At 35.6% G+C, this 27,773-nt stretch overlaps 1 protein-coding gene across 2 annotated transcripts in view; it reads left to right on the forward strand.

The window, feature by feature from the left end:
* The first annotated feature begins 1,261 nt into the window (after positions 1 to 1,261).
* LOC306843785 (vacuolar protein sorting-associated protein VTA1 homolog) overlaps positions 1,262 to 27,773 on the forward strand; it is a 30,472-nt gene continuing 3,960 nt past the window's right edge. The window contains exons 1-7 of one of the 2 annotated variants that reach the window (XM_079375455.1): positions 1,281 to 1,475; positions 11,043 to 11,137; positions 13,706 to 13,833; positions 15,632 to 15,707; positions 17,566 to 17,677; positions 24,799 to 24,981; positions 26,252 to 26,329. In XM_079375455.1, coding sequence (XP_079231581.1) covers positions 1,385 to 1,475; positions 11,043 to 11,137; positions 13,706 to 13,833; positions 15,632 to 15,707; positions 17,566 to 17,677; positions 24,799 to 24,981; positions 26,252 to 26,329 — 763 coding nt within the window. In that variant the 5' untranslated portion in view covers positions 1,281 to 1,384. Of the gene's footprint in view, positions 1,476 to 11,042; positions 11,138 to 13,705; positions 13,834 to 15,631; positions 15,708 to 17,565; positions 17,678 to 24,798; positions 24,982 to 26,251; positions 26,330 to 27,773 lie in introns of both variants that reach the window. The other variant, XM_079375456.1, reaches the window with a different exon arrangement.

A 27,773-nucleotide genomic window follows, 5' to 3' on the forward strand; every position in this document is an offset into this window, starting at 1 on the left:
TTAATGGCAAGGGACTCATTAATCTTTTTAGCTTTTCAGATTTTTAAAGCCTAAAAGCACTCTTTTTAACTTGTGTAATCTAATCCAAAACCACATAAATATTTAGTAGGTAATTATTATCTTTGCAGTAATATTTTCAGATTTCCATATTGAAGTACTACACAAATTGCAAGTACTATTTTGACAAATATTATTTGATTTAAATTTCATTCTTCTTAAGGAAGAATAAGTACATGCAATAGTGCATCAGTTTCTAAAAACATTATTGAATGGTACATGGTTTCTAGTTACAATCATGCACATAGATAGTATATTCACCATGCTGTTGATTTCCATATAGTTTTGTGTCCATTATCTTGTGTGTTTGTAGTATCTGTATCTGTACATTTTTATCAGGCATCCATCCAACTTTTGTTATTATTCTCAGCTAAGTGTTTCATCTCAGGTACAAAATGGCATACTGTGATCTCTTATTTTGTGTCAGCGGGTAACTATTTATTATAAGAATACTTTTTATGCATAAATGAAATATCTGAGGAGATCTGACAGCAGGTCTGGCCTGCACATGTTCCCACAGTTGCCTTCCCACTGTTTCAACACCACAGCTGTTTGAGTAATAGCTTTTGGACTATGTGTAGAGAGTTGATCATTTATATTGGTTTTTGATCCATGTCTGTGGGGTTTATGATATGATTATGCATGAAAATCTTCATATAGATATAATAATTGGTGCATATTTATGACTACCATAATGTATTATCAGTCTAGGTCAGAATAAACAGAGCTGCTTGTGAATCTTTGGCACTCTGTCAGATGCAATGCTTTCCTAATGTTTGTGAAGTTTCAATCAAGTAAAAATATTTAAAATAGTCACGTCATTCCTTTTTTTATTTACACCTTTCCATATATGTGATATTCACACATTATAAGGGGAATATTATATAACAGGAATTAAAACTTCACGAGTAACATTAATGCTTTACAGTAAATCTACAGGTTCACCAAATTGATTTGTACAACATTTACAAAAAGTGTGATTATTATAACACTTTATTATTTAAAATACAATAAAAACAGAAAAGAAAAATTAAGTAAATGTAGCCTATAATTAATTCAATTAGTATGGCAAATAAGTAACAAATTACACCTTAAAATATATGATTATAATATATATTATATGTAATATATGATTACAGAATAAAAGTAACCAGTGGCCATGTCGGTCATTTCCTACTCCACGCCTATGGAGGTCAGTAAAGGCGTGGCTGCGCGTTCACGCCAAGACGCGGAAGCGGCTCCTTCGCGAGCGCTTGTCATCTTTGTTATTAGCTATTTTTCGGCTCTTGCTAATCCTAGAAGTTTGTAACAGTGTCTTTTCTTCGAGATGGCGCTCCCGTCGCAGCTGAAACCGATCCAGCACTATTTAAGAACAGCGCAGGAACATGAGAAAAGAGATCCGGTGGTCGCTTATTACTGTAAGTCTGTGAAATTAACGTTAGCTCTTTCTTTGTTTTGTTAGCTTGTCACATAGCAGCCCCTCTCCTCCCACTGGTTTATTAAACTTGTAATTTTGTAGATGATACCAATATAATTCGACTTAAATGGTTTTAATTACTCAGTATTTTTACATGCAGTGGATAGAAATGTTGTGGAAGTTAGTTTCAGTTACTTTGCTAAGCTAGCTAACAACTGCTGTTATGATCATGCAAGTTAGCTATTTACTATTTCATCAGCTTAACTTATAGAATATTTAGTAATACTGTACAGCAAGTTTTATAGCTCTACACACATGCTGTTGTGATGCAATTTAGGAATAAATGTAACAGGATTGTCTAACTTCACTGCATCACACGTACATCATGTGCTAGATTTAATTTAATGTTGTTCTGGGATCTGTAGTTGAGATACAGTCGTTCATTAGGGATGATATTCAGTTTGTTTCTTTATGGCAGGTGTAAGAGTAATCAGATATATGCTGAATCATGTTGGGCTTTGCTGTCATTCTCACCAAGCAAAGCTGAAAAACAAGTTCCTTGTCTGCCCATCTTGAGGTGTGTTGTGATAGGACGTGAACTGAAATTTCCACAACCTTACTTGCAGTATATTTCAGAATGTATTTTTCTCAGAAGTTGTGTTGTTAGTATTTTGACAGAATGTTTTGGGTCTGTATTGGGAGGGTATGAGTGTTGTAAAGGGCTAGGGCTTTTGAAAGACTTTGGTACTTTGAATTATCATATAGGTGTGTCAGACTTTGCGTGTGGTACATCTATTTTTAGCAATACTGTAATACTTCTTTACAGACTTTTTAAGTGTGACGTAAACTGAGATGAATTGTGACCCTTTATGTAACAGGAAGGTGGTCAGCCCAGTTGTTCAGGGCCCCCAGGGATCATCTGTGGGCCTTGGGCCTCTTGGTCTGTGCTCATGTCATGTGATGTGTAGCACATGCATATTATGTAGGGATATTTAGGGATTTAAAAAAATAAATAAAAATAAAATCTGCTATAATTAAAGGGAAAGTTCACAACAAAATTATAATTCAGCCATCATTTAATCACCCTCAAGTTGTTCCAAACTTGTATGAGTTTTTTTCTTCTGCTGAACACAAGAATATATTTTAAAGAATTGTCTAAACAGTTGCTGGCCCCTATAGATTTCCATAATATAGGCTATATTGTTTCATACTGTGGGAGTCAATGGGGACCAGCAACTGTTTGGTTACTAACATTATTCAAAATATATTGTTTTATGTTAAACAGAAGAAAGAAACTCATACAGGTTTGGAACAACTGGAAGGTTTGTAAATGTCAGAATTTTTATTTTTGGGTGAAAGGTGGGGGGAGTGAATGTCCAGCGCTCTCTCCACCCTCAATACCACGACTGAGGTGCCCTTGAGCAAGACACCGAACCCCCAACTGCTCCCCGGGCGCTGCAGCATAAATGGCTGCTCACTGCTCCGTGTGTGTGTTCACTGATGTGTGTGTGCAATTTGGATGGGATAAATGCAGAGCACGAATTCCGAGTATGGGTCACCATACTTGGCTGTACTTCACTTCATATTTTAAAACATTTTGAAAATTCAAAATTTTAATTGTAGTTACATTTACATTTATTCATTTAGCTGACGCTTTTATCCAAAGCGACTTACAATTGCTATATATGTCAGAGGTCGCACGCCTCTGGAGCAACTAGGGGTTAAGTGTCTTGCTCAGGGACACATTGGTGTCTCACAGTGGATTCGAACCCGGGTCTCTCACACCAAAGGCATGTGTCTTATCCACCACGCCACCACCACCCCTACAGTTATTCATGTAGTTTTACAAATTGTACAGAAAATGAATTTAAATGTGGTGAAATCTATAAAATGGCAAGAATCATATAAACTATTGCGTACAAGGAAAAATAGGATGTATATAGGGTGTTTCATCACAGTCGGTTCTCTTTGCCAGCAATGCAATATTTGTCATACCTCAAATCATGCTGCAATACAATTGTGCTTTTGATTAAATGCAGGTGCCTGTGATCGATACAACAACATTACAATATTATGTGCATATTTTACACAACCAGTTAAATTTTTAACTCGCAAAAGCAGCAAAAAGATTTTAACATGACTTAAATGACAATTTAAAATTTATTACATCCAACAACAAAACACCTCAATCGCTTAATTGGAGACATCTTGTCTTCCCCTGCACCATAGCCGATACGATGGACTGATGACCGCTCACTCAGGGTGGGTCTAAGGTAAGACGGCCTTGTCAATCAACTGTCGTGGGAGGGGCCCGTACAGATCTACGTCACTCTGACAGGAGTCTTAGAATGGCCTAGTTGCAGAAAGGAGATTTTTAAATTGGGATCCACTGGGTGGATTTTTATCATTATAGGATGGATGTGTGTACACACTTCCAACACACATTTATGTTCAAACAACTTGTAAAGTGAATTATGCATCCGATGACCCCTTTAAAAAATTATATAATGACAAAAATCTGTACTTCAATCGTCAAAATTAAGTACTTCAGTCGCTGAAAAAATTATTTTCATAAAAAAGATGTGCATCTTAATGTGTTGCAATGATAGAGCATATCGCCTGTGTACTATAAAGTAGTGTAATTTTTACTATAATCTAACTATATAATCAAAGTGCATAGGAAAGTAGTTGAGTTGGATATAGCTATTGCAAAACATTGTGATATGATAAGGATAACCCTTATAATATGGAAAGACTGTGATTTTGCAGTAGAAAGGATTGCATTTCAACAACTTTGATTATAATGTTATATTTGAAAAGCTATTAATTAGTGTGTATGTTTTTGTATGCTTTCTAATGAATTAAACTAAAAATGATAATTAGTGCTCAAGGGACATTGTAGCATTTTTGAATGTTTGATAATACCTGCGTGTTGTGGCTGCTTAACATCAAGCTGCTTAGTCTGCATGCTCAAAGAATCAGATAGCAGAAACTGATAATTGCAGAGAGAGATCTTTGCTTATAATTTTATTTTTACTTTGTATTAGAATTTTTGGTTCTATATGTTTTACCTTTATCGTCAGGGGGAAGGTTGTGCTCATGGATATTAATGTTATTTGATGTTCACAATAGGAGTATCTTATTGGCTGAAAGGAGGACATTGTTAGGTCTGTGCAAGTCAGCTTGAGAGCTAAGTTAACAATTTATAAAAATGTAATAAGTTGACTGGATGCTGAAGGAAGGTTACCAAATGTTTGCATGTCCCAGATAATAGTCACACACACTATACTTTGTCACATGTCGAACAGCCATTTTCTATCAAGTACCCAGTGAAAAGTCAAGTAACTTTATCCCACTGTCTATTGAGCAGGATCTTTTTTTTTTTTTTTGCATTACTTTCTTGTTGTCATAGTTACCAGAAGAGCACATTTTCAGGTAGACTGCAGTCAATACTGGGAGTCCAACCTCATCAATAGGAGACCTCCCACTGCTCCTACAATTTTCCATTTCTGAGTAGTGAGGTATTATGTCCTTTCTTTGCTGAGTCTAAATGTCAAACTTGATATTTGTGTTATGACCTGAGCAATCCATGAAGGCAGAGGGGCAACTTTAAGAAAATGTTAGATGTAATCTCTCTTCTTTGTTGAGCCGTTTCTGAACTCTGAAGGAGAAAGGCAGCCCAATTACTCTGACAAAGGCCGCGTTTAAGCTTCCAGGCTAAGGCCATCCTGTTGTTTCAGGGCAAAATATTGTAAAGATCAATATACATCTGTTATGGAACTGCTTTGAGAAGATTAAGTTTGGGCTTCAATCGAGGGAAAAAAGTGCCATTGTCACAACTTTTGGACTTGAGTTTCTTTGTTTATATAGCTGGCATCTATCCCTCTGAAAAGATAACAAATGAATCTGATTCCTTCTGCAGATACACTGCCATTCAAAAGTTTTTTTGTTTTTTTGCAAATAAATAATTGTATTCTGCAAGGAAGTATTAAATTAATCAAAAGTGACTGCATTGCTTATGATGTTACAAAAGATTTCAAATAAATGCTGTTCTTTTGAGCTTTCTATTCATAAACACATCCTAAAAAAATGTATCACCATTTCTGCGAAAATATAAGCAGCACTACTATTTTCAACTGAGCACCAAATCAATCAGTGTGGTTTTTGAAGGATCATTTGACACTGAAAACTGGATTACTGGGTTTTAAAGTTCTCATAACCCAAAGCTTTGTAAGGACAATCCATGGGGATGATCTATGAATTTGCAAAAGTTCACTTGCCAAAGTTGTGTGGGACTTGCAAATGCACTAGTACCTGCTAAACATCAAATGACTATCTGCAGCTTATTAACACCCACTAACACACCATTTTGGAAGATTTTCAGCCTTTTTATTATCTCAATTATTACATTTTTACTATACAGATTATAGGCTGTGTATTTATTCTGAACAGATCAGTTGCTTTGTGTGTAATTGTGTTGTTCTCTCCTGTTCATAATGTAAAAGGCAGTCGATTAAACAGTCTCATTGTAGATTTTAAACACTTTTTAATTTCTTTCATATTTTAGTAAGTCTCCATTAAGTGCTTTGGGACATTCAGTGCTGTTTTTGAGTGTGGAAGTTGTCTGTATAAAGCTCTGATTGTGTTATTCATACATAAAAACTTTCTTATTAATTATAAAAGGTCTAAGCAGTTTCTTTTAATAGAGGGTGAATTTACTGTGCCACTGGAGGTCAGCATTGACATTTAACTGAGGGAATCAGGCTTTGCTGGAATTGTTTCTGTAGTTAACTTACTGGCCCCTTTTTATTTATGACTTTATCTGTTGTTTGCTTACCCTCATAATAGTTGATCATGGTCTGTTTGTTATATAACTAGATGATGACGATGTATCTACACTCTCTCTCGGTTATTATATTTTCTTCATTATGCTAAAGTTTTAATTATTCTTGGCTCTGGAGTTAAGCTTGCTTTATGAATCATAATTAGTGATTTTGTCATACCCGGTATTTGAGCTGAAGGGTATTTTATGCTTCACCCTTTTAAAGTTAAGATGAACTACATTATGTGATATAATGAAAAAAAGAACAGATTTAGTGCTGCTTCAGAGCATTGGTAATGGCAGAACTGCTTTTCTGGATTATAAGAATTGATGTTTTCTTTTTTATGAAGACATCATAATGTGCGACAACCATGTGCGCGTTGTGTGGCAGTCTTTAGTTGTGTGTGGTTTTTGAAGCAGAATGCTCTTCAGATGCGGTTCTGCTCTGGCTTCTGTTCTGTCTTTTTGACAGAGCTCCAGTTCTCTGATTGGCACCATGCTGTAAACCTATGGAAAAGGCCCTCTTTGACATTGTTTTCCTTCCTTCTCGCTGGACCTTATCCAGTCTTCAGGCTGAGCAGCAGCTACATAATAACATCCTTGTAATAGGGAAAGCAGAGTGCGCGGGCTGACATTCCTGAATATACAATTCGGTTCTTACTGCAGATGTCAGTGAAATACTCGGGCATGTCTTCGTCTGAAGAGTCACGCTGTCTTTCGTCTGTCAAAGGTCAAGCTTGCATTGATGCTTACTTGGCCATAATGAGCATCTGAGATATTGTAGTGTGCTTTGTTGTACAGTGGACATTAAATGGGTGTAATCTGGTGTTTGGCCCAGGCAGATGCAAGTAGCAAGGAATCATTTGACCAATAAGAGTCTTTCTAAATTAATTTACATTTAGGCCACTTAATTACGCCAAAATTAGTAATATCTAGAGCTATTTTAAGTCACTTGATAAGGTTTGTGACAGCTTTCAATGAAACTCAATTCATACTCCTTATTTCACTTTCCTTTAAACAGAGAAAGAAATAAAATCACCCGTAGGCATATTATAGATTATGAATTTTATTGTCATGCTTTACAAGTCTGAATGGCCTCAGTGTTGCATTGTTTCAGATGAGGAAAATTGGATGTTGAGCAGTATGGGCGTAATACAGTTACAAAGGAGGACTTTGTGACCGTATGCTATGATCTATTCTGATAGACATCAGATCTCTGCAAATTGGGCCTCATGGAAGATGAAGTGGCATGTTCTTAAAGAAACAAGGACGGGAAGCACTTGACAAAAATATATCAAAAACTGTATGAGCCTTTCCTTTCAGCTGCCATCTATTGAACCTCCAATTATTTTGTTCACACAAGGTTAACTGATGACCATTTGAATTGTGACCTCATTATAACCGGTGAGATGGAGAGGATTTTTTGAGGACAAAGTGAAATGAAGAGGTCTTGCATACATTTTAGCGTGATGCAAAAAGTCTTGGATGCAGAATTCAGATATTATTCTTGTTTTGTTTTGTAGTGATCGCAGCAAAAGTTGTTTTCCTTAACAAAACTCATTTCTAAGCACAGCGTATTTATTGCTGCATAATGAATGATCAGGGACTCACTCAAACTGAAATGGCACTAATCGTGAGCAATGTAATTGTTTCTCATGAGAAATATGGTTGAGATTATGAGAAAAAAGTTTTCAGATCACAAAACAAGACCAAAAAAAACATTGTATGGTTTCTTAGGGTTTTTGTACTTTTTACAAAACTTTTGTGTTGTTAACAATTGTGGAATAGGCCTATACTGTAGATTGATATCTCATAAATATCTCTATATGTCATAAAAACTGAATGCATATACACATTTTTATATCTATTTATATACTTTGTTATTTGCACTTCTGGTTAGATGCTAACTGCATTTCTTTGGCTCTGTACTTGTACTCTGCACAGTGACAATAAAGTTGAATCTAATCTAATCTAATAAATAATTTTTTTGTAGTTTTATTATATTTGGATGTAATTGGTGACATGACTGGCTTCCTTTCCTTGTTCACTGCACAAGACTATTGGTTTTTCTTGTATTTTGTCTTTAGCTGTTCATGTTGCTTTCTCTTTCAGTTTTTCAGTTTATTTTTAACCCATCTCATTCTGACTAACTTAACTATGTGTATTTGAACTAAGGCACCTTACATGTCTCATTACATGTGAATATGTTTGAAATAAAACTTTAGCATTTGATAGCAGTCTAAACCATTTAAAGCCGTTTCGTTTTCAGATGTGTATTCTATCTAGTGTTTTTCTCTCTCAACAAAAATATTTGTAGTTCAATTACTGAAATTTGAACCTTACCTCTTGGCAGAGAGCACAGATCTATCCAGCAGCATACAAACACCTTTATGAGGACTAACATGCAGGATGTATTTGCCCTGGCCCAAGCACTCACAGCTGGGTATATTTACTTTTCCTTGTTTTGTTCAGGAAGTTGTAATTGCCAGTTCACTGTGTTTTACTGGCTAATGTGTTTAAAATCGGAATTAGATGACTGATTTCAAGGTCTGCCTCGCATACAAAGTGCCATTCAAAGTCCCGTCTCGGCTTGACGAATGTCACTTCAGCAAAGCATGTGGAATTGGTTATTTTGTTTGGATACTTTTTCTAAAAGCACTGTAATATCAAGAAAATGTTTCCAGCCTTTTCCACAGTGTTTACAACAAAAGACAGTAAGTCTAAATATGTACAGTATTTCACTTAATATGATTCATATTATAGTTTCCTTATGTTTGCATACTATGACTTTTAATTTTTTTATTCATTTTAACTTATGGCATGCATTAGGTTCGACTTATGTGTCTTGAATTCCAGCAATTATGTAAAATTATGTAATTTACATTTTACATTTACATTTATTCATTTAGCTGACGCTTTTATCCAAAGCGACTTACAATTGCTGTATATGTCAGAGGTCGCACGCCTCTGGAGCAACTAGGGGTTAAGTGTCTTGCTCAGGGACACATTGGTGTCTCACAGTGGATTCGAACCCGGGTCTCTCACACCAAAGGCATGTGTTTTATCCACTGCGCCATCACTACCCCATCTTCTCATCTGTCTTCACAGTGTTTCCATTAAAAGGCATTTCTTGCAAATATATGCCATTTTAAGGACCAAGTATAAACAGTTCACAAGTTCATGACACAAATTTTCTATCTTTTAGTTTTCTCATTGTTGTGACATTTAGTTTTGTTGCATTAAGTAAGAGGTCCATATTGATTTATCTCAATGTTTAGCGAATGAAGATTTTGGCCAATGTTTAGCCGCAAGGGGATCGTTTCATCCCTCTTCATCACATAAATACAATAGCAAGCATGGGAATACTTTGTAAGCCTTCATCTTTTTAATTTCCTTTGGGACAGCATAGGTTCACCTAGGTGAGATTTTAAATTGGTGGGACCGGATATTATCTTCATTAGTGGAGCATATCCCAAAGGCTATGGGCTTACTGCCTTTTTTTCCCAAATGTCCCTCTTAACTTAATGACTTTGAACCTGTGCAAGAGCAATTGATTGTTGTCTTGTCTTCTTCTAGGCAACCCATATTGAAGACCTTGTTTGCGATTCTTCTTGAATTCTAATGAACAAACTCTGTGCTTCCTGATTCATGCTTCACCTCTTCTTTGTAGATCACATTCTTTATTGATTGATCAAGACTTGTAATTTTATTCACTCATATTAAAACAGGGTTAATGCTTTTTATTGATGTGTGAGGTGAATGAAATTCATTCTGCATATGAGTGTAGTTTTATGCTCTTACAGCAGCGACTTCTGTATCTTTGGACTTGTTTGCCCTTGCAGTTGTAGCTCTGGTATTCAAAGTGCGCATCCGGAAATGACACACACAGTGTGCATCAAAGGCTTGTGGGACCTTGTTTTTTTGTTTTGTTTTTTAACCCTATCTCACTTACCATGTACCACTGTTGTATATTATACGAAATGAGCAAGAGCCAGTAAGAATTCCATTGTATGGGCAACATATGGCCAGTAAAATACCTTGAAAACGTTTGCCAGATGTGTAGGCCTGATCATGTTTTGTAACTCTTGCTAGTGACAACTAGTTGTCCAAAAACACATAAAAGCAAAAAAATGCAGTTTACTGGCAAGGAAAGGGAATTAGAGGATAGTGGAGAAAGTTAATAAAGGGTCAGAACTGTAACACAGACCTTTTAATTACTATTTAAAGTGGTTTTTTTCTCTCATCATAACCTTAAAGTAACAGTCAAACATTTGGACAGTTCTACTTTTTTTCACATTTTAGGTCAGCAAAATTTTGAAATAACAGAAATGGAAATATTAAAATAATGCAGTAAAAAACTGTCTTTATTTCAATATAACACTTCTTTACTTCTTTTTGATAACAGCTTTGCACACCCTTGGCATTCTCTCAGCCAACTTTATGAGGTAGTCTGGAATGCTCTTCTTCTTGGATTGTAATGAAGGAATTCTGATATACTGGACACGTGTTGGCTTCATTTTCTTCACTTTATTCCAACTAAAAAAAAAACAATTTGTAAAGAAACTTATACAACTTACAAAAGTAATTTCAGGCATTTTAGCATAAACTATAAGGTCATGAAAAACATATATCCAGTTAGGCGTGTTTATACATTTGACTGTACTGTATACTGAATGCCAACATGACATCAGTGCAGTGATTAAGCATTGAAAGTAAAATGCTCCTCTCATGTCTAATGTGTTTCAGGTCGGCTTTACGCCGTGCAGATGGGAATGAAACTAGATAGCAAAACTCCAGAGTGCCGAAAGTTTCTTGTGAAACTAATGGATCAGTTGGAAATGGTAAGTCCTAAATTTAATTTCTTTTTTTTAATTAACATCTTACCTCATGAACTCATTAAGCACACTTATTCAACTGATGTGAACTTTATAACTATTTACTTAAAAATGTACTCCCTCATCTTGCAATATGCTGTTATTTACAAATAACTAGATTCATAATTCTAGACTCATACTTCTACCAGTTTTGATTTCTTTTGTGTATGTGGCATTAGCAAAAAGCGATAAGTGACCTTTTGTATTAAGGCCACTGTATTCACATCACCGTTCACAAGGCTGAATTTATTGGTCTCCTTAGAAGGGGAGCAGGAAATTACCGAAAAACTTAGCTTTTATGCTTGGGTGCTGTTATAGACATTTCGGGAACCAATTAGTGGAGAATGGAGACCATGCCGTCTCTAGAGCTCGCTTTTACTATCGCCTCAGCTCAGTTAATTAAATGTCACAGAAACAGGAAACAACAATCTGTGGAGACCCAGATCCTGGTGGGCGCATCCGGTCAAAAGGTCGGAAGCATACAGTGTACTGGACTGAATCTGTGTGAAAGGATGATGCTCTGCTCTTTAACTGCGATCTGAATCAGTCTCCTGTCAATCGGGATTATGTGCAAGAAATCTACTGCATAAAGAGAGAGATCCAAGAATCTGTTACACTTAGAACTTTTGTTTTCTAGTTATTTATGGATTATTTTTAGGAATGGTCAACTTATGTAACCTTATTCTTTTTGCTCGTAAAGAAGTGTCTTGCAGTGTCTTTTTATAAAACTACAGTGGTTCAGGTAGCATAAGTGTAATTGAAATCAGTGGTTCTCAAAGCAGAATGCAAATGATAGCTAATATAAATATCTAACTAACTATATAATTGTGCATAACTGGGATGGTAAGGTAAATAGGTTTGAAAAAGGAAGTGAGACACATATATTTGTTGCTGATGCAACATCCAGTCAAACTCTAAGGTATTTCAGCACAAACTCATCTGTCAGCTAGCAGAAGCTAGACAAATTAGGTAGATGCCAGCATGAACAGGTTCCTCCATCCACAAGAAACGATGAACAAAACTAGACAAGGTAAAAGAAAACATGATCCAGACTACAATAAATACAGGTTCACTTGACCCAGAGGTTAACATGATTTGTGCTGACCAAAGTGTGTTTTTATACAGTGAATTATGGGCTTGAAATATCTGTCTTCTGAAGCATTTATATAAATGACTTGTAAGCCTTCTAATTCTCAGTGTTAGATGTAGGAGTTTTTTCTCATAGACTTGCACAGAGAAGTAGAATGTGCACGAGAAGGTTCACTTCACCTATATCATGCTCCCGTGCTAAATATCAGCATGTGTCTTGGCCAGAAAACACATAGTACCTTCTTCACTTTTCTTAACGGAACAAGCGTCCTTTAGTAAGAGTGTTAAAATGAAACTAGTGTTTCTTTTTTTTTTTTTTTTTTCTTTTTTTTCAAGGGGATTTTGGGTAAACCCCATGGAATCTGTGTGCAGAGACGAGATCTAGTTTCAAGGCTTTGATTTAGTGTGGACTGGCAACTGAAAGCGTTCAATCTCTGTACTGTTTTTGCACGCTTCCTTCCGACTTATGTTTTTATATTCTTCTGCGATGCAGCACAAGTGATGTACTGTGCCTTCGCAATGCTTTTTCATAGAATAGTTAAAAATGTCATTAAAACGTGAACAGTGAGTCCATTCAGGCGCCCACGTTCCGCCTGTTGAAATGTAACCAGTCGTATTTGCTTTACTGATTTTACAAGGAAACCTGACGCTCTGTAGCAGACTCTAACATCACAGAGAGGAAGGCCGAGCCCGGGGGCCGCCGACTGGCTGAAGCTTTGGTGGTTGGATGCTGGTTTGCAGAGATCAGGATTATAGCTGCAAATGTGCTGAAACTTGCCATTCCATTTAATGTTGCAATGAAATTATTATTATTTTTTTTATGTTGGACCACCTCAAAAATTGCTTATGTTTATATAATCGCTGTTTAAATTTATTTTAAATGAAGCTACACCACATTTATTGTCAATGTACCAACATGGAGAAGGATGAAGCCTGAAAACTCATGCCAGGAAAACAAATGGACATATTCAGATTTGCTGCTCTCTCAGTATTATTAGAAGTGAGAAAGCATAAGCCTGCTTTAGTCCACACAGTGCTGTTGTCTGTTGCATTTTAACCATTTTCTGTGAATTATGAGGCTGCAAATTCATTTGCTTGGTGTTGCAGAAAGGATCATAATAATAGCTGGGTGAATGAGTCCACTAATTGCGCATGGGCAACCCTCCAGAGGGACCCTCTTTTGCAACAAAATATTAATTACACTAGGCTTCTGGAGTGGAATCAATGTGGCCGATGCGTCTCAGGAATTAATGAGTCATGCTATGGAAACTAGAGCTTTAGAGAGTAATCATCTAGAATCTGTCATAAATGATGCAGTAAACACTATTTTACGGTATCGCCCACACTAAAACATGCTAAAATGACCTCATTTACATAGCACTTGATGATGATATTACCATTAACATCAGTACTGCACATGGAAAACTAACTTTCTTTGTGTTTCAGATGAAGAAGGAGCTCGGCGACAATGAATCCATCACGCAGGATATAGTTGGCAACGCCCACATTGAGAATTACGCCTTGAAAATGTTCCTCTATGCAGACAGTGAAGATCGATCAGGATGTTTCCACAAGTAAGTCGTGGTCTGGATTGGATTAGTCCCCAGATTGTATAGACTGTTTAAATGAACAGACCTTAATTACTGTTTCACTGAACTGTGACACAAAATAATCCCACTGTCAGTATTGCACATACAGGGAGTGAGCAGGCTAAAATTAGCAACAAAGCTGGTTCTGTACAGGGCAGTTGCTTGGGAGTGAGACGGCATGGATTAGCCAGGTGTAGTGTTACAGGTCACGGCAGTAGAATGAAGCTGTTGTGGACAGTGGCGTCATAAGCATTGCAGTGCTGGTAAAGGGTCCAGGAGCTGAATACCTGGCAGTGACTCAGGCCTCAGGTCATACAGACGGGCACTTCTCAAGGTAGTTTAAGTGATCATTAGTTTGGTTGTAGCTATATAAACCGGAGTACACATTTATTAAATGTTTACCAAGACGTAATAAAATATGACTTCAGGATGTTGTCATAGACGTAGGAACTTTGTATGCGATGCAGTTGCGCAAGAAAAACCTCCAAAAGTTAATTGCTAGCAAAGTCTTGCTGCAAGAAGAAACAACAGGTTCACTCTGAGTCTCAAAATACATTCTGAAATGGATAAACTTTGGCATTTCGTGCCCTTATGCTCTTTATCCCCTTCCTTTTGGTGAGGTTTAGAGTGAAGATCTATCTTACTGTAGGAAGCTGTCAGTCCTGCATACACTCCCTGTCCAGAGGCCACTCTTCAGGATGTATTCACATACTTGGGGTTTGTTCGAACAGTTCAAAAGGTGAATCATTGCATACTTTATGGTTTTCTTTTAAAAGGTACTCTAATTCATGACATTTATTCTCATTCGGGAAAAACAATGCCAGTATTGTCAGCAAGTTCCTTTAGGTTTTCTTGAACATGAATGTATAAGGTTTTATCGAGAGTGAGGTTTTTCTCACAGTGATCAGAGCAACGTATCTGAAGATGAAAATGTGCTGAAAGAGACTTTAAATGAATCACTTTAAATGGTTTGTTTTGTTTTTATTTAAAGAGGATAAGTCATATCCTCTTGGTATAGTCTCATGTCTCATTTCATGGTTCCTTATTCTAGGAAGTTTGAACGTTGGCGTGTTTGACTACAGCAGAAGTGTGACTATGATTAATATGTCCCAAGATGGTAACAGGGAGCTGTTGTATGAGAATAACACCATACCTGACTTTCAGGGTCATTGCATAAGTTTTCATAGGAAATTAAAAAACACTTACCTAAACCTTTGATAATTGACATTTAAATAAGAAAACTACTTTGGGGTCTGTAACAAAAAACAACGCTGATTACATCATAAATGCATGTTTAGTGGCACCATGTGTGAAGAAATACAACGACTTTTGGAAAGAGAAAACTTTAAAAAAAAAAAAAGAAGAAAAAAAAAAGATTGAGTCAGGATTACCAGAAGTGAACAGTCTCTTCAGCTTCATAGGTTCTTGATTTCTCAGAAAAATAACACACTATTTGACAAGATTATATTACATGTTACAAAGATTTCTATTTCTCTTCAAATAAATGCTGAAAATCCTGACAAAAATGTATCACCTTTTTAAAAATATTAAGCAGTACAACTGTGATATTTATGTTTTAATGTATATTAAAATAGAAAAGTCATTTTTAATTTTAATAATATATTACAATATTACTGGGGTTTTTTTCCTATTTAATATCCTATTGTAATATTCAGATGTTCTACGTTTTATCTGCTTTGAGACGTACAATTGGCTTATTTGTTGTACTTTGAGAAATTAATTGACTCCAGTGTTAACAGTTTAATGTGTGTTTTGATCACAGGAATATGATCAAGTCCTTCTACACCTCAAGTCTCCTGTATGATGTGTTGAGTGTCTTTGGCGAATTATCAGACGAGGTGAGTCACTGTGGGTTGTTGACACAGTCCCGTTTCTGATGGCACAGACACAAACTCGCCTAATTTAGTGGAACGTGAAAATGTCTGATGGAATCAAATACGTCATTAGAGCCATGTTCTCCTGTTCAAATCTGAAAACTGCTACAAAAACATGAAAAGGTGGAAATTAATGGGAAACTATAAAGCTGAGCCCAAGGACTGACAACGCCTCACCAGACTCAATGTACACAGAGGTTTTGAGAGGCCAATTCTTGGCAAACTTGTGCCTGGAAAGTGTTGCTAATCCACCAGTTGAATCTGTGTATTTCCAGTGTGCCTATTAGACCATCCCTACTGGTCGCCATGGCCGCAGATGTCTCTTTTATACAGAGGGAAGTGACCTGTGTCCGAAGATGGACAATGCTTCATTGAGTGTTCTTCGCTCCCTAAGGGCCAGACATTTTCCTACTGTAGAGAACTCATTGGATTGACTGTTGAAACAGTGCTCCTTCTCTGTGTAACACTAACCCAGACAATGAGCTCTCAGAATCGCCCTCCATTACTGTGCTGTTTCTCTCTGACAATGCCACAAGGAGTTGTGCCATATTAGATTACATGAGGAAAGGGAACTTTTTAGTGCTAGACTTAAGAGGAATCAGTTCTGATGTATGTAAAAGTAGACGTTGAGATGTAAAGGGGCTTCAAGAGTCTGCAAGACCCTTTTAATGGATTTGAGTCGGTTGTGTAATTACAGGTTTCAGCACGCTTCAGACCATTGAAAATAAAGCCAACATACTAGTCATTAGATTAAGAAAAAGTTTCATTGTACAAAATCAATAATTAGAACTCTTATTTGAATAATATGCTGAATGCATTGCATTAGATTTTCATATTGCAAAAGACTGGTTGATATAAAGTTCTGACTTTAAAACAGCTATTACACATTCCACCTTGAAACATATATATATATATATATATATGTGTGTGTGTGTGTGTGTTACATATAGTTAACATATAGATAAATTCTATCTTAATTTTCTAGGACTTTTTATCTGAGATATCACCCACAGCTAGGCTAATATACTGTAATATTTAACAGAATAATTGTTTGTGATTTATTATTGCATGTTTAGTCCAGGAATTGCCAGAGGCCTGCTTGAAGGTTTGCAGATCATTTGGAAGAAAAAATTTAAATAAGAAAATAAGAACTTGTATGTTGAAAATAATGTTTAAAGCAATCATTTTTAATATGCTGATTTAAAACTATATTTATTGTGAAAGTGCTATTTTTTTTATTAAAACTGTCAAACATTACACTATTAGTGGTTAGAAAGTAAATATTTTCCAGATAAATAATAGTAAAATATAAAAGTAATTTTTTATTTTGTCTTTATAATATTGCATTTAATATTTTTCTTCCTAAGTGTACATGAAAATATATAGCTGACTTTGTTCTCAGGAAGGGGGCAAATTTGAAAGGGTAGCATCTTATTTGTGGGTATTATTGGTTATTTAATAAATATTGGTGTCTTGTAACATACTGCATATGCCATTCAAGGAATTAAACTGTTCATCATGCGTAACAGCCCGTCCATTTCAATGCAAGCTTTCCAAGTCTTAGTGCTTTTTTTCAAAAACAATGCAGAATGTACCATCATTAAACTCGCATTCATAAATGCATGTGCCATAATCATAGTCAAGGGTGACTCATTCATCAATCAATGTTTATCCATGTCATATCCAGACAAAATCCTGACAAACAAATCAAAATCTGCTCTTTTAGCACCCATTCACACATAAGCACCTAAAGTTCATCAGTTGAACATTTCTTATCTTAATGATTCACCGATTGACTTTCCCATTTTTCTCTCCTATCCAGAATATCCAGCACAGGAAATATGCAAAGTGGAAGGCAGCCTACATCCACAACTGCCTGAAGAATGGTGAGACTCCGCAGCCTGGTCCTATTGGAATGGAGGGGGAAGCATATGGTAAGTGCTGATATTATATCTGCTCCCCCAGAATGATCCTGCGACTCCCATTAACAAAATACACACCAGTCGGGGGCTTTCCTCCAGGTTTACTAAGAGGTTTCTTCGATGTGAATGTGTTGTTTGGAGTCAGTAAATGTTAGCACATTGTGTGCCTTATCAATTTGTGAAGAACACAGGAGATGACCGCTTCGCCCCGTGACCCTCCCCCTGTGAGTCAGTACAGGGTGCTGTTTATGTGGTGATTATTTAAACAATCACAGAGTGGATCAGGGTTGCCACCCCTTTTAATAGTGTGAAAATTATCCACTGTTGACTAATCTAACTATTTTAAGTTTTAAAAATGAAATGGAAAAAAGTAATGCAGTACCTTGTTTAAACAGTGTTTATTTAAATAAATGGTTAAAACCAGCCAAACATATTAGATCTTGCCAGATAGAAAAAGTACTTTCCAATTTTGTTCGATTTAGTAACTGTTTACAGTCTGTGGGTGTGTCGTCTGAGATGCAGAATAACCACTATCTAACTCGAGTAATTTGATATCAGAAGCAGCTAAATGGGTTTTTATTAGTGCTGTCAAATGATTTATCACGATTAATTGCATACAAAATAAAAGTTCTTGTTTGCATAATATGTGTGTGTTCTGTGTGTGTGTATGCATATATATATATATATATATATATATATATATATATATATATATATATATATACATACACACACACACATAGAACACACACATATGCATACATAGAACACACACATATTATGCAAACAAAAACTTTTATTATATATATATACATTACATGCATACATACATACACGCACATATATATATATATATATATATATATATATATATATATATATATATATATATATATATATATATATAAATACACACACACATACAGTATATATTTGGAAAAAATGTACATGTCTATATTTATATTCACAATTGATAATATAATTATATAAGCGTATTTTTCTGTATATGTATACATGCATGTGTGTGTTTATATATATATATATATATATATATATATATATATATATATATATATATATATATATATATATATATATATATATATATATATATATATATATATATATATATATATATATATATATATATATATATATAACACATGCATATATTAAGTAAACAAAAACTTTTCTTTTGGATGCGATTAATCACGATTAATCGTTTGAAAGCACTAGTTTTTATGAAGATTAAAAAAGCTGCCACATAGTAATAGGAGGTTACATTGTAGTGGTGGCAGTTGATTTCTTAAGAATGTGCACAAGTAATCTCTTGCAGAATATTACTTGTAGCCAGTGTATAGGATATTACATTTCAACCAAAAAAAGTTAATTAATGTAATCAATTCATAGAACACAAATCGATTACGTATTGTTTAATAGGTTGCTTATGTTACTCTATAATAAAAATGGGAATGGTTAATAGAGTTTTTTTTTTTTTTTTTTTTTTAAATGGAGGTACACAAGGCCAATGTTTTGATTTGGACTTTGTGAAAGGAAAAGGTCATTTAATCCTAAACTGTTTACACAATAGCAATACCAAACCCATTTCCTCTTGAAACTTTATTTAAATTAATGATCACCAGACGTAGAACACCATGGCCGTGCCAATAGCATATAGCAGGGCTATTCAACTTCATCAAGAAGTGGGCCAAATGAAACATTCATTGGGGCAAGCCTGAGCTAGAATATTTTGTGAATGAAAGCAGCAGAGAACAGTTACGTTAATATTTTTGATCATTTAAAAAAAAAAAAGCAGTTTTTTTTATAACATTATTCATGACAACCATTCCCACCTACGAGGAAATTTTGAAAAAATACAGAAAATGGGCTTTTAAAATTTGTCTATAAGAGAGAGAATATAGCTGACTGATTGAAAGTAGGCTGATTCAAGAGCTATGCAACTATTTTACAGTGCCTCTTCACATTGCACTCTTTCACTACGGTTACAGCCTCGTTGCATAATAAATGCACTTTTTCAGATTTGATGAAAGATGCCTCACTGATTTCAAACCTGAATGATTGACAATTAACACACACATAATTTTCCACAGAGTGCATGCGATGCCACATTTTCACTGCAATTAAAGCAGTCTAAGAGAAATCGGGGCCATTTCTCAAGCGGGCCATGAAACCTTTGCTAAATGGTCTCCCAGTTAAATAGGTCTGTAATATAGCATATTTATAAAGTAGAATATACAAATTCATCTACTTGAGAAAGCCTTTTGAAGTTAGTCATCTAAAGATTGATCCTCCTATTAGTTGCAATGTTATTATGAAGCATCTTATTTAGAGATTATATGAAAATGTGACCGTTTGACTGCCAGATAATATATTAATATAGTTGCTTATATTGAAGAGTGAAGAATTTTCCTTGTTAATGTGGAGGTCAAAATGGTGCTTGGCGATGGGATTCAGTTAGATCACTCTCCCCTCCACATCTGCTGGGTGTGATGCTTTTGACCTGACCTGCTCATGTCAGAGATGAAGTCAGCTATAGGCTGAGCCATTGGGACACATGCATGCACAGTATGTTTCTGTAGTATGTGATATTTGTATGATGTTGCCTGTATCATCACTGTGTTTCATTCTCTGCAAGCTGTTTTATTTTTAACTGCTGTCACAAACTCATGTCACAAGTGTTTCTTCATGTTTTAATGGTATTTAAATTTGATTTCTTGAGCTTTACATCTAGCAGCTGGGCCCCTCTTGTTAAGTAGTGACCTCATGCTTGGTTATTCCCACTGATGTGCAGCATTGCCAAGAGAAAAATGATAGCATGCTTTTGCCTTGCAGAGTTTAAGCACCTTATCGCAGATTTGTCTCGTTCCATATGTCCGTCAAATTGCCTTTCCAATGAAGTCCCTTAGAAAAATTATTATAACACTATGCCAAGATGTTTATGTAACGAACACCAGACCTTGTTTGAGGTCAGACCTGCATCAGGTCAGCTGATTAACTGTTCGTTTTCTATTGTCCTTAGCAGTTAGTCAAGTTGTTTCTGTGTATGCGGGATCCCAGTATGACAGTGCATCTTATTACAGCATATGAAGGCAGACAGAGTTTTGCTCCTCAAGGACTTGAAAAGTGAGCGCTGTGTTTTTCCAAAAGCAATTGTTTCCATTAACAAAGTCTAACAAAGGAGTGTTGTATTTGGTGAAATTTTTATATTTTAATTTATATAATGTTCAAGGAATATGCCGTGCTGAAAATCCTTTTCCTACTTTGGTGTTCAAGTCAAAAATGACTGGCATTTAAAAAAATTGCTTGTAAATCTGTCATGCTATATTATGATTATTGGATTTAATCTTTTGTCAACTTTTCTTTTAGTTTGTACAGAACAGGTTTTGTATTTCTTTTTGGAACTGATTGGTATTGATCATTGATCTGAGCTTATGCACCTCAGTTTTTAGGTAAAAAAAACACAGGATTTTGGATAATTTTTGCAATATTCACTCAAAAACATACGAGATGCATACGCTCAGATTAATAAGGCATTTATCATAGGCCTTATTAATCTGAGCGTATGCATCTCGTATGTTTTTGAGTGAATATTGCAAAAATTATCCAAAATCCTGTGTTTTTTTTACCTAAAAACTGAGGTGCATAAGTTCCAAAAACAAATACAAGCCCTGTGCTTACTGAAAGAAAACAAGATGATAAAAAAAAGATTTGATCTGATATTTGATAACAATATAATGAGAAATATTTAAGTAATATTTTATAGGCTTGTCATTTTTGACTGAGAGCATCACAAGTACATTTACATTTACATTTATTCATTTAGCTGACGCTTTTATCCAAAGCGACTTACAATTGCTATATATGTCAGAGGTCGCACGCCTCTGGAGCCACTAGGGGTTAAGTGTCTTGCTCAGGGACACATTGGTGTCTCACAGTGGATTCGAACCCAGGTCTCTCACACCAAAGGCATGTGCCTTATCCACTGCGCCATCGCCACCCCTGCTCACCACTGCTAGTACTGCAAAGTCAGTAGGTTTTAGCCCAGTGTTGTAACTTTAGTGTTTGACTAGAACACAACATGAGGGTTAAAGAAAAGGAAGGACAAGTCAAAATTATTATTTGTGGTGTCAACATTATGCCACAACTGCTGGTTGAACTTAAGTTGTGTTGAATGTGGAATATTCCTTTAAGAACCATACTAGTGGTATTGTCTCCTCACCATATGAGTTTGGCTTTCCAACTTACGGGAATATATGCACAGCAAGCACGCCTCGGGGCATGGGAAAAAGGCTTATTTGAAGGAAAGAGAACTGATCTGTAACAACTTTCTCAATTAGTATACTATTCCTAAGACTCATCTGCAGTGTTTACACCAGTAGCTGTTCGTTTCCTGGAGCAGGATTTGCACCCGTGCCATGACTCCATGGAAAGTAAGGGGTTCTTTATTTTAGCCCGTTGAGAAATTAAGGTCGAACTCAAATGGGCTCTGGTGTCAGGACAAGTACAGCTTGGAAAAAATGAGAGGTTTAAAAAGTCAGTGAAGAACATGCTCTAGACATGCTGAAATAATTGCCTAAATGACTCTTTTGTAGTATTCAGGTGGATTTGAATTGGTTTGCATTATAAGTCGATTATATAACCAAGGTTGGCCTAAATTGAGTCAAATATAACAAGCATGACCATGTGTATACATGTACAGTATGATTATGTATAACATTATAACTTTATGTAGCATGACTGATTGCAAAACGTGATTTGGACATGCTTCAAATTGAATTACTCCTGATAATGACGCCCTTTTGCCCTTCCGAATTAAATCACCCATGACAATTCTGATTGCTGCTAGTTTTCTTTATCACAGCATCTCCCTCCTATTGCAGTATTTTCTCAAATGTTGCATACATTTTACAATTCCTCAAATGAATTTTCCCTTCATACTTTTCCAGATGAACATGACTGCAACATTCTAAGCAACTCATCTTGCATGTTAAAACAATTCCATCTGTTCACAATTTATCCATTCCCTCCCTGTAACTAATTAGCACAGAATACATTTTTCACAATTTTTGGCCAGCAGCTGTAGAGTTTGGTTGAGCACACCCATTAAGACTTTCAGAATTCAGCTATCAGCACAGATCAATAATAAATAAAGACATATTTGCTGAGAGCGCTTCTCTTAATCCTCATGTTGACTTTTACAAATCCATAGTGCGCTAGAGCCAATGCTGGCTCCCTCTCCATCACCATCCTACTTAAAACAAAGGGCTTTCAGAGTGTTTTCATTGGTGAGAACTTTTAATGGCATTTTAAAATAATTTTAACTGATCGATGTTTCTTATGCACTGGGCAGTGAAAGGTGGGAGCTTTATTATGGATTGGCACTCGAGTACCTGGAAATGGTAGCACACTGATTAATCAATAAAACACACAAAAAAAGCATAAGTCCTGCAACATGTATGCACAAAATAAATCCTCTTATTTACTGTTTAATTTTTTGTCATTGGTTACAACCTTTAGTTTTTCTTTTTAATCAGCTTTTACTTTTTTTTTTTTTTTTTACTTTTTTCTGAATTTGACTTTTTTTTTTTTCTGGTCCACAGAGAGGGTCAGGTGCTCGTTTAAATTATATGTGGATTACTCAAACAGACAAAATGAACATTAATTTTCTATGTGCTGTGCAGTTTGTTATACATAGCTGGTATTTATTTCCCTCATTGCTCACAGTGAAAGCATGATATATATTCAGGTGTTCAGAGTTTTCTCCAGAGCCACTGCTTATTCACGCATAGCTCAGCTCTGTGGATTATTTCTCTTATGAACAGAAGGGATGGCTTTTTTTGTGGTGCTATCCTTGTGTAATCACAACCTGTCTTTTCACTGTAGCAGTACAAAGCTATCTCAAGTCTAGACTTTCGTGGTCATATTCTGCCAACTTATGGCCTTTTTCACAATTCCTCATCTGCCTACAGCTTTGCTCTGAGAACAAAACTCTCCTCCAGGATTGACCAGGAATCCCCCTGATCTTTGGCCGATCAAGCCCTCAGCACAGAAACCATATGAAGGCCATATTTTCATAATAGCATAATGTTTGTTTGACTTGCCCCACCCTTATTATTTCACCACCGATTATGAAAATAAACCCCCTGACACATGTCTGGGAAAAGGAAAGTCGTCAAGAAAAGCATGTTTAAATCAAGCCAAAAAAAAATTCATGTGTTTTTCATATGCTTCATTTAGTTGTTCCCTATGAAGAAATGTTATATTGAAGTTTTACCTTGTTATTAAATCTTGCTGATGCAAGCAAATACATATGGTGCTAACCTCTAAACTGTGTTTTACTGTAATATAATATTTTTGCGAAATCGAGTCTGCACAGGGGCTTTAGAAACATTATGAATGTGGGATGGTTGTTAAATTTCAAATGGAAGAACCCAGCCGCAGTTTATTGAAATTTCTTGCTTTTTTTCCTTGTTCTATTTATTTATTTTCATCACTCAGTTTGGGGTGTCTTAGGGCTCAGCTTGCATTTGATTGAAATTGGTTCCGTGTAATTGCTGTCCTCATCAATTTATTCCAGGGATTTGAGGAGCAAAAATGTTTCAAGCTTAAATAAAATCTTACTAAAATGTCACTTGCATAATAGATTCGGCTGATAAAATTCTGCGTGTCCAAATTTCACATTTTTGTGTAGTGTTTGTTTCCCTGTGCTGCCAAGTATCTCCTTGGCTACAGGAAGTTGCCCTGATATTTTCAGATTGAAGCCACTACATCAAAGGCTTTTACAACTAAAGCCCTCAAACAGTTGACTGGCAGTGAGACTCATTTGTTCCATGATTTGTATTTATGATAAAATTATGTGAGAAAATAATGCTGTGAAAATGGGCATCTTTTCAGCACTGAATGGGATAATGTGAAAGAACTGAAAAGCCAGATTAGTGCTGGCAGCAGACAGATCAGAGCTCCATTAGTTGTGGAAAAATGACCAGGAATAAAAACTTCATCCTGAATTGCATTGGTTTTATCAGTACTCCCAAAACAAAGTTGATCTTTCTGGATGCTTTCACAACAAGCTTAATGTTGACACATTTACTTGTTTTTCCTCTTTACTTTAGATGATGAATTTGGTGCCGAGGGTGGTGGTCCTTCAGAAGCACCTCACAATCCACCCCAATCTCAGCCTTCTTTCCACGGCCACCCATCAAATCAACCCCCAGCATCCAATTTCAGTAATATTCAAATACCTCCTGGGTCACACGCCCCAGCCAATACACCTGCAGAGATTCCCCATCCAGAAGGTAAGCTAGCTGAGCTTAAGTGTACTTTATAACCATCTGTCATGCTTTCACTATACACTACTTTTGAAAAGTTTCGGGTAAGTAAGAAGTTAATACTTTTATTCAGCAAGGACACGTTAAATTGTTAGAAAGTGACACTAAAAACACATTTATAATTATACAAATAAATCAGTTTCAAGTAGATGCTGTTCATATGCACTTTCTGTACGTCAGAGAATCCTGAAAAAAATGTCACTGTTGATAATAGTAAAAAATGTTTCTTGAGCATCAAATCAGCAATTAGAATGATTTCTGAAGAATCTTATAGCATTAAAGGCTGGAGAAATGGCTGCTAAAAATTCAGCTTTAGAATCAAAAGAATAAATTATTTATATTTTTTAAATATATCAAAATAGGAAACAGTTCAATTGTAATGATATTTCACATTATTACTGCTTTTACTGTATTTTTTTTTTTTTATCAAATAAATGCAGCCTTGGTGGACAGCCTTGGCCAAGAGACTTCTTTCAAAAACTTTGAACAATCTTACCAACCTCAAACTTTAATTGATAGTGAATGTGTATTTTTTCATGTTTTTTTTCATAAACAGTTTCTTGTTTATGGATAGCCATGCATTTGATAACAAAATTTTAAATCAGTATTTGCTCAGTTTGTGTGGGCAGCGACTGATGAACACTGTTTGTCATTCATAACAACACAAATCCCTTGACTCAAACATACAGGTTAATTAGTACTTCTCAGAGGACTGGGACAGAGCTGTAGCATGTTTGCTGGTATATTTCCCATTTAGGGTTCCTGTTTTTTTTTCTAAAGCGCAGAAAGGCAGGTTCAGGGTCCCCATGAGGGGCATGTTTCCCCTGGTAACTGCTGTCCTCTGTGATTAGTGCTTCGGCTTCCAGACACGGAAATTACTAATCTGCAACATGGCACCCCAGAGGTGCAACCACTTAATTTGATCATGCATAGCATGCTCTCAATTCCCTTGCTCTTGTATTTGACTCTGTCAGCTCTCAGACTCTTTAGATGAAACCAAAGTGAACTTTGCTTTAAATAAAATGTACCTTTTGTTCTTTTCTTCCTTGGAAAGATTGTGCTCAGCCGTAGCTGGTAGCTGAGCGCATCTAAATCTAAATCAGTTACAGTGGTCTAAAATAAATGGACTAGTTAATTCATCCATTAGTTTTTCATCATCCTATCAGCCATGATTGCAAATGCAAAAAACGCTTTCATGGTTATGAGCTAATGGACTTTTCCCCCTCTTTTGGAGCAGCACAGCCTGTCAAACCAGTGCCTGTTCCACGAACCATGCCAGTGGTCGATCCTTCACTCCTAAACAATACTCAGGAAGGTAAGGTTGTTGTTTGAAGATGACTCCTCTACACTGAAATCCAATTTCACCGAAGTCAGCAAACAGTTGTTACAGAAAGCATAGAACCTCATTTCACAGATATGATGGACCTCATTTTCTGCTCATGAAGCCAGAGGAAAATCAGACATTGCACTGGATTTCCTGAAATAAATTAAGGCTTTATTGGAAGCAGATTGATTCTTTTGGCTTTCCATAGTTTGTGGGAACAGCCACAGATGAAACTCAAAATGACATTCCCTTACTACCAGCCATTGTGTCATTGGAATGTACCTTTAATATGAATTATTGCAGATTGTGCCAAAAGCTGCTATTGGCATTCAGCCTGCCAATTAAATAATTTGGCTAACGAGTGAGGTCATTTCATATACAATGACTGTCTATTATTGCTGTAATTTCCAGAAATAGAGCAGACTGAGAATTTTGTAATGCAAGACGTAATTTATCCAGATACAAATTTCATATGGCAAAGTTGCTTTTCTAGGTCAACCAGACGTGTATACATTGAAAACAGAGTATCATTTCTTACTCTTTGGGCTAATTGAAGTCTGTCTGCTCTCATAACTGGTACCCAGACAGGGACGAACAAGGAAGATGACACCATAAATATTATTATCATTATTACTATTGTTTAGACCCCCCCCCTGAAAAAAGGTAAAACCTCAATGTGAAAAGTTTGCATCGTCATACTGCAAACTGCTTTTTTTAAACCATCCTTTCTGAACCATTGAGGTCTTTCTCACAACATATCAGCCATGACATCGTCTAATTGGCTTTGAAATTACTACTTGGTGAACACTACTTGGTGATGTGAAAAAGGCTCTGAAGGTGAGGTGGTTTTGGTAGGGCTCATCCTCCCAGAATTACAATATCTGAACCCATTTAAAAACTTGTTTACGTGATATTGCATGGAGCAAGGTAAAAAGAATGTGTTCATGAAACCAGGGATTAGAAACTGTTCAAGCAACAAAAACATTTTACTTTTCAAAAGCTAAGAAAAATGGGGGTATTTAGTATTAATTAATGAATAATAAAGAATTTGTATATGATTTATTATTATTTAAATACTGTAATAGTAGTTATTTAATATTTTTTTATGTTTAATCAAATATTAGAATGTTTTCATTTTAATTAAGTTTTTAGTAATTTTGGGATTTTTTTTTTTTTTTTTTTTTTTAAGTGGTAGCTTTATAAATTTTTCTTATTTATATAATTTATTTTTATTAGTACTTCAGCGTAGATGTATTTTAGTTAGTTGCCAAGCCAACATTACTAATGATCATTTTAAAAATAAATTAGTTTTTTTTTTAAAACGTTTATTTATATTCTATTTTATTTCAAATAACACAAACTTTTTTTAAGTTTTAATATTAGTAAAAAAAAAAACCCAGATCTGATTCAACTTAAACAGCATTTAAAATAAATA

Source organism: Barbus barbus, assembly GCF_936440315.1.
Source record: "Barbus barbus genome assembly, chromosome: 24".
NCBI classification, from domain to species: Eukaryota; Metazoa; Chordata; class Actinopteri; order Cypriniformes; family Cyprinidae; genus Barbus; species Barbus barbus.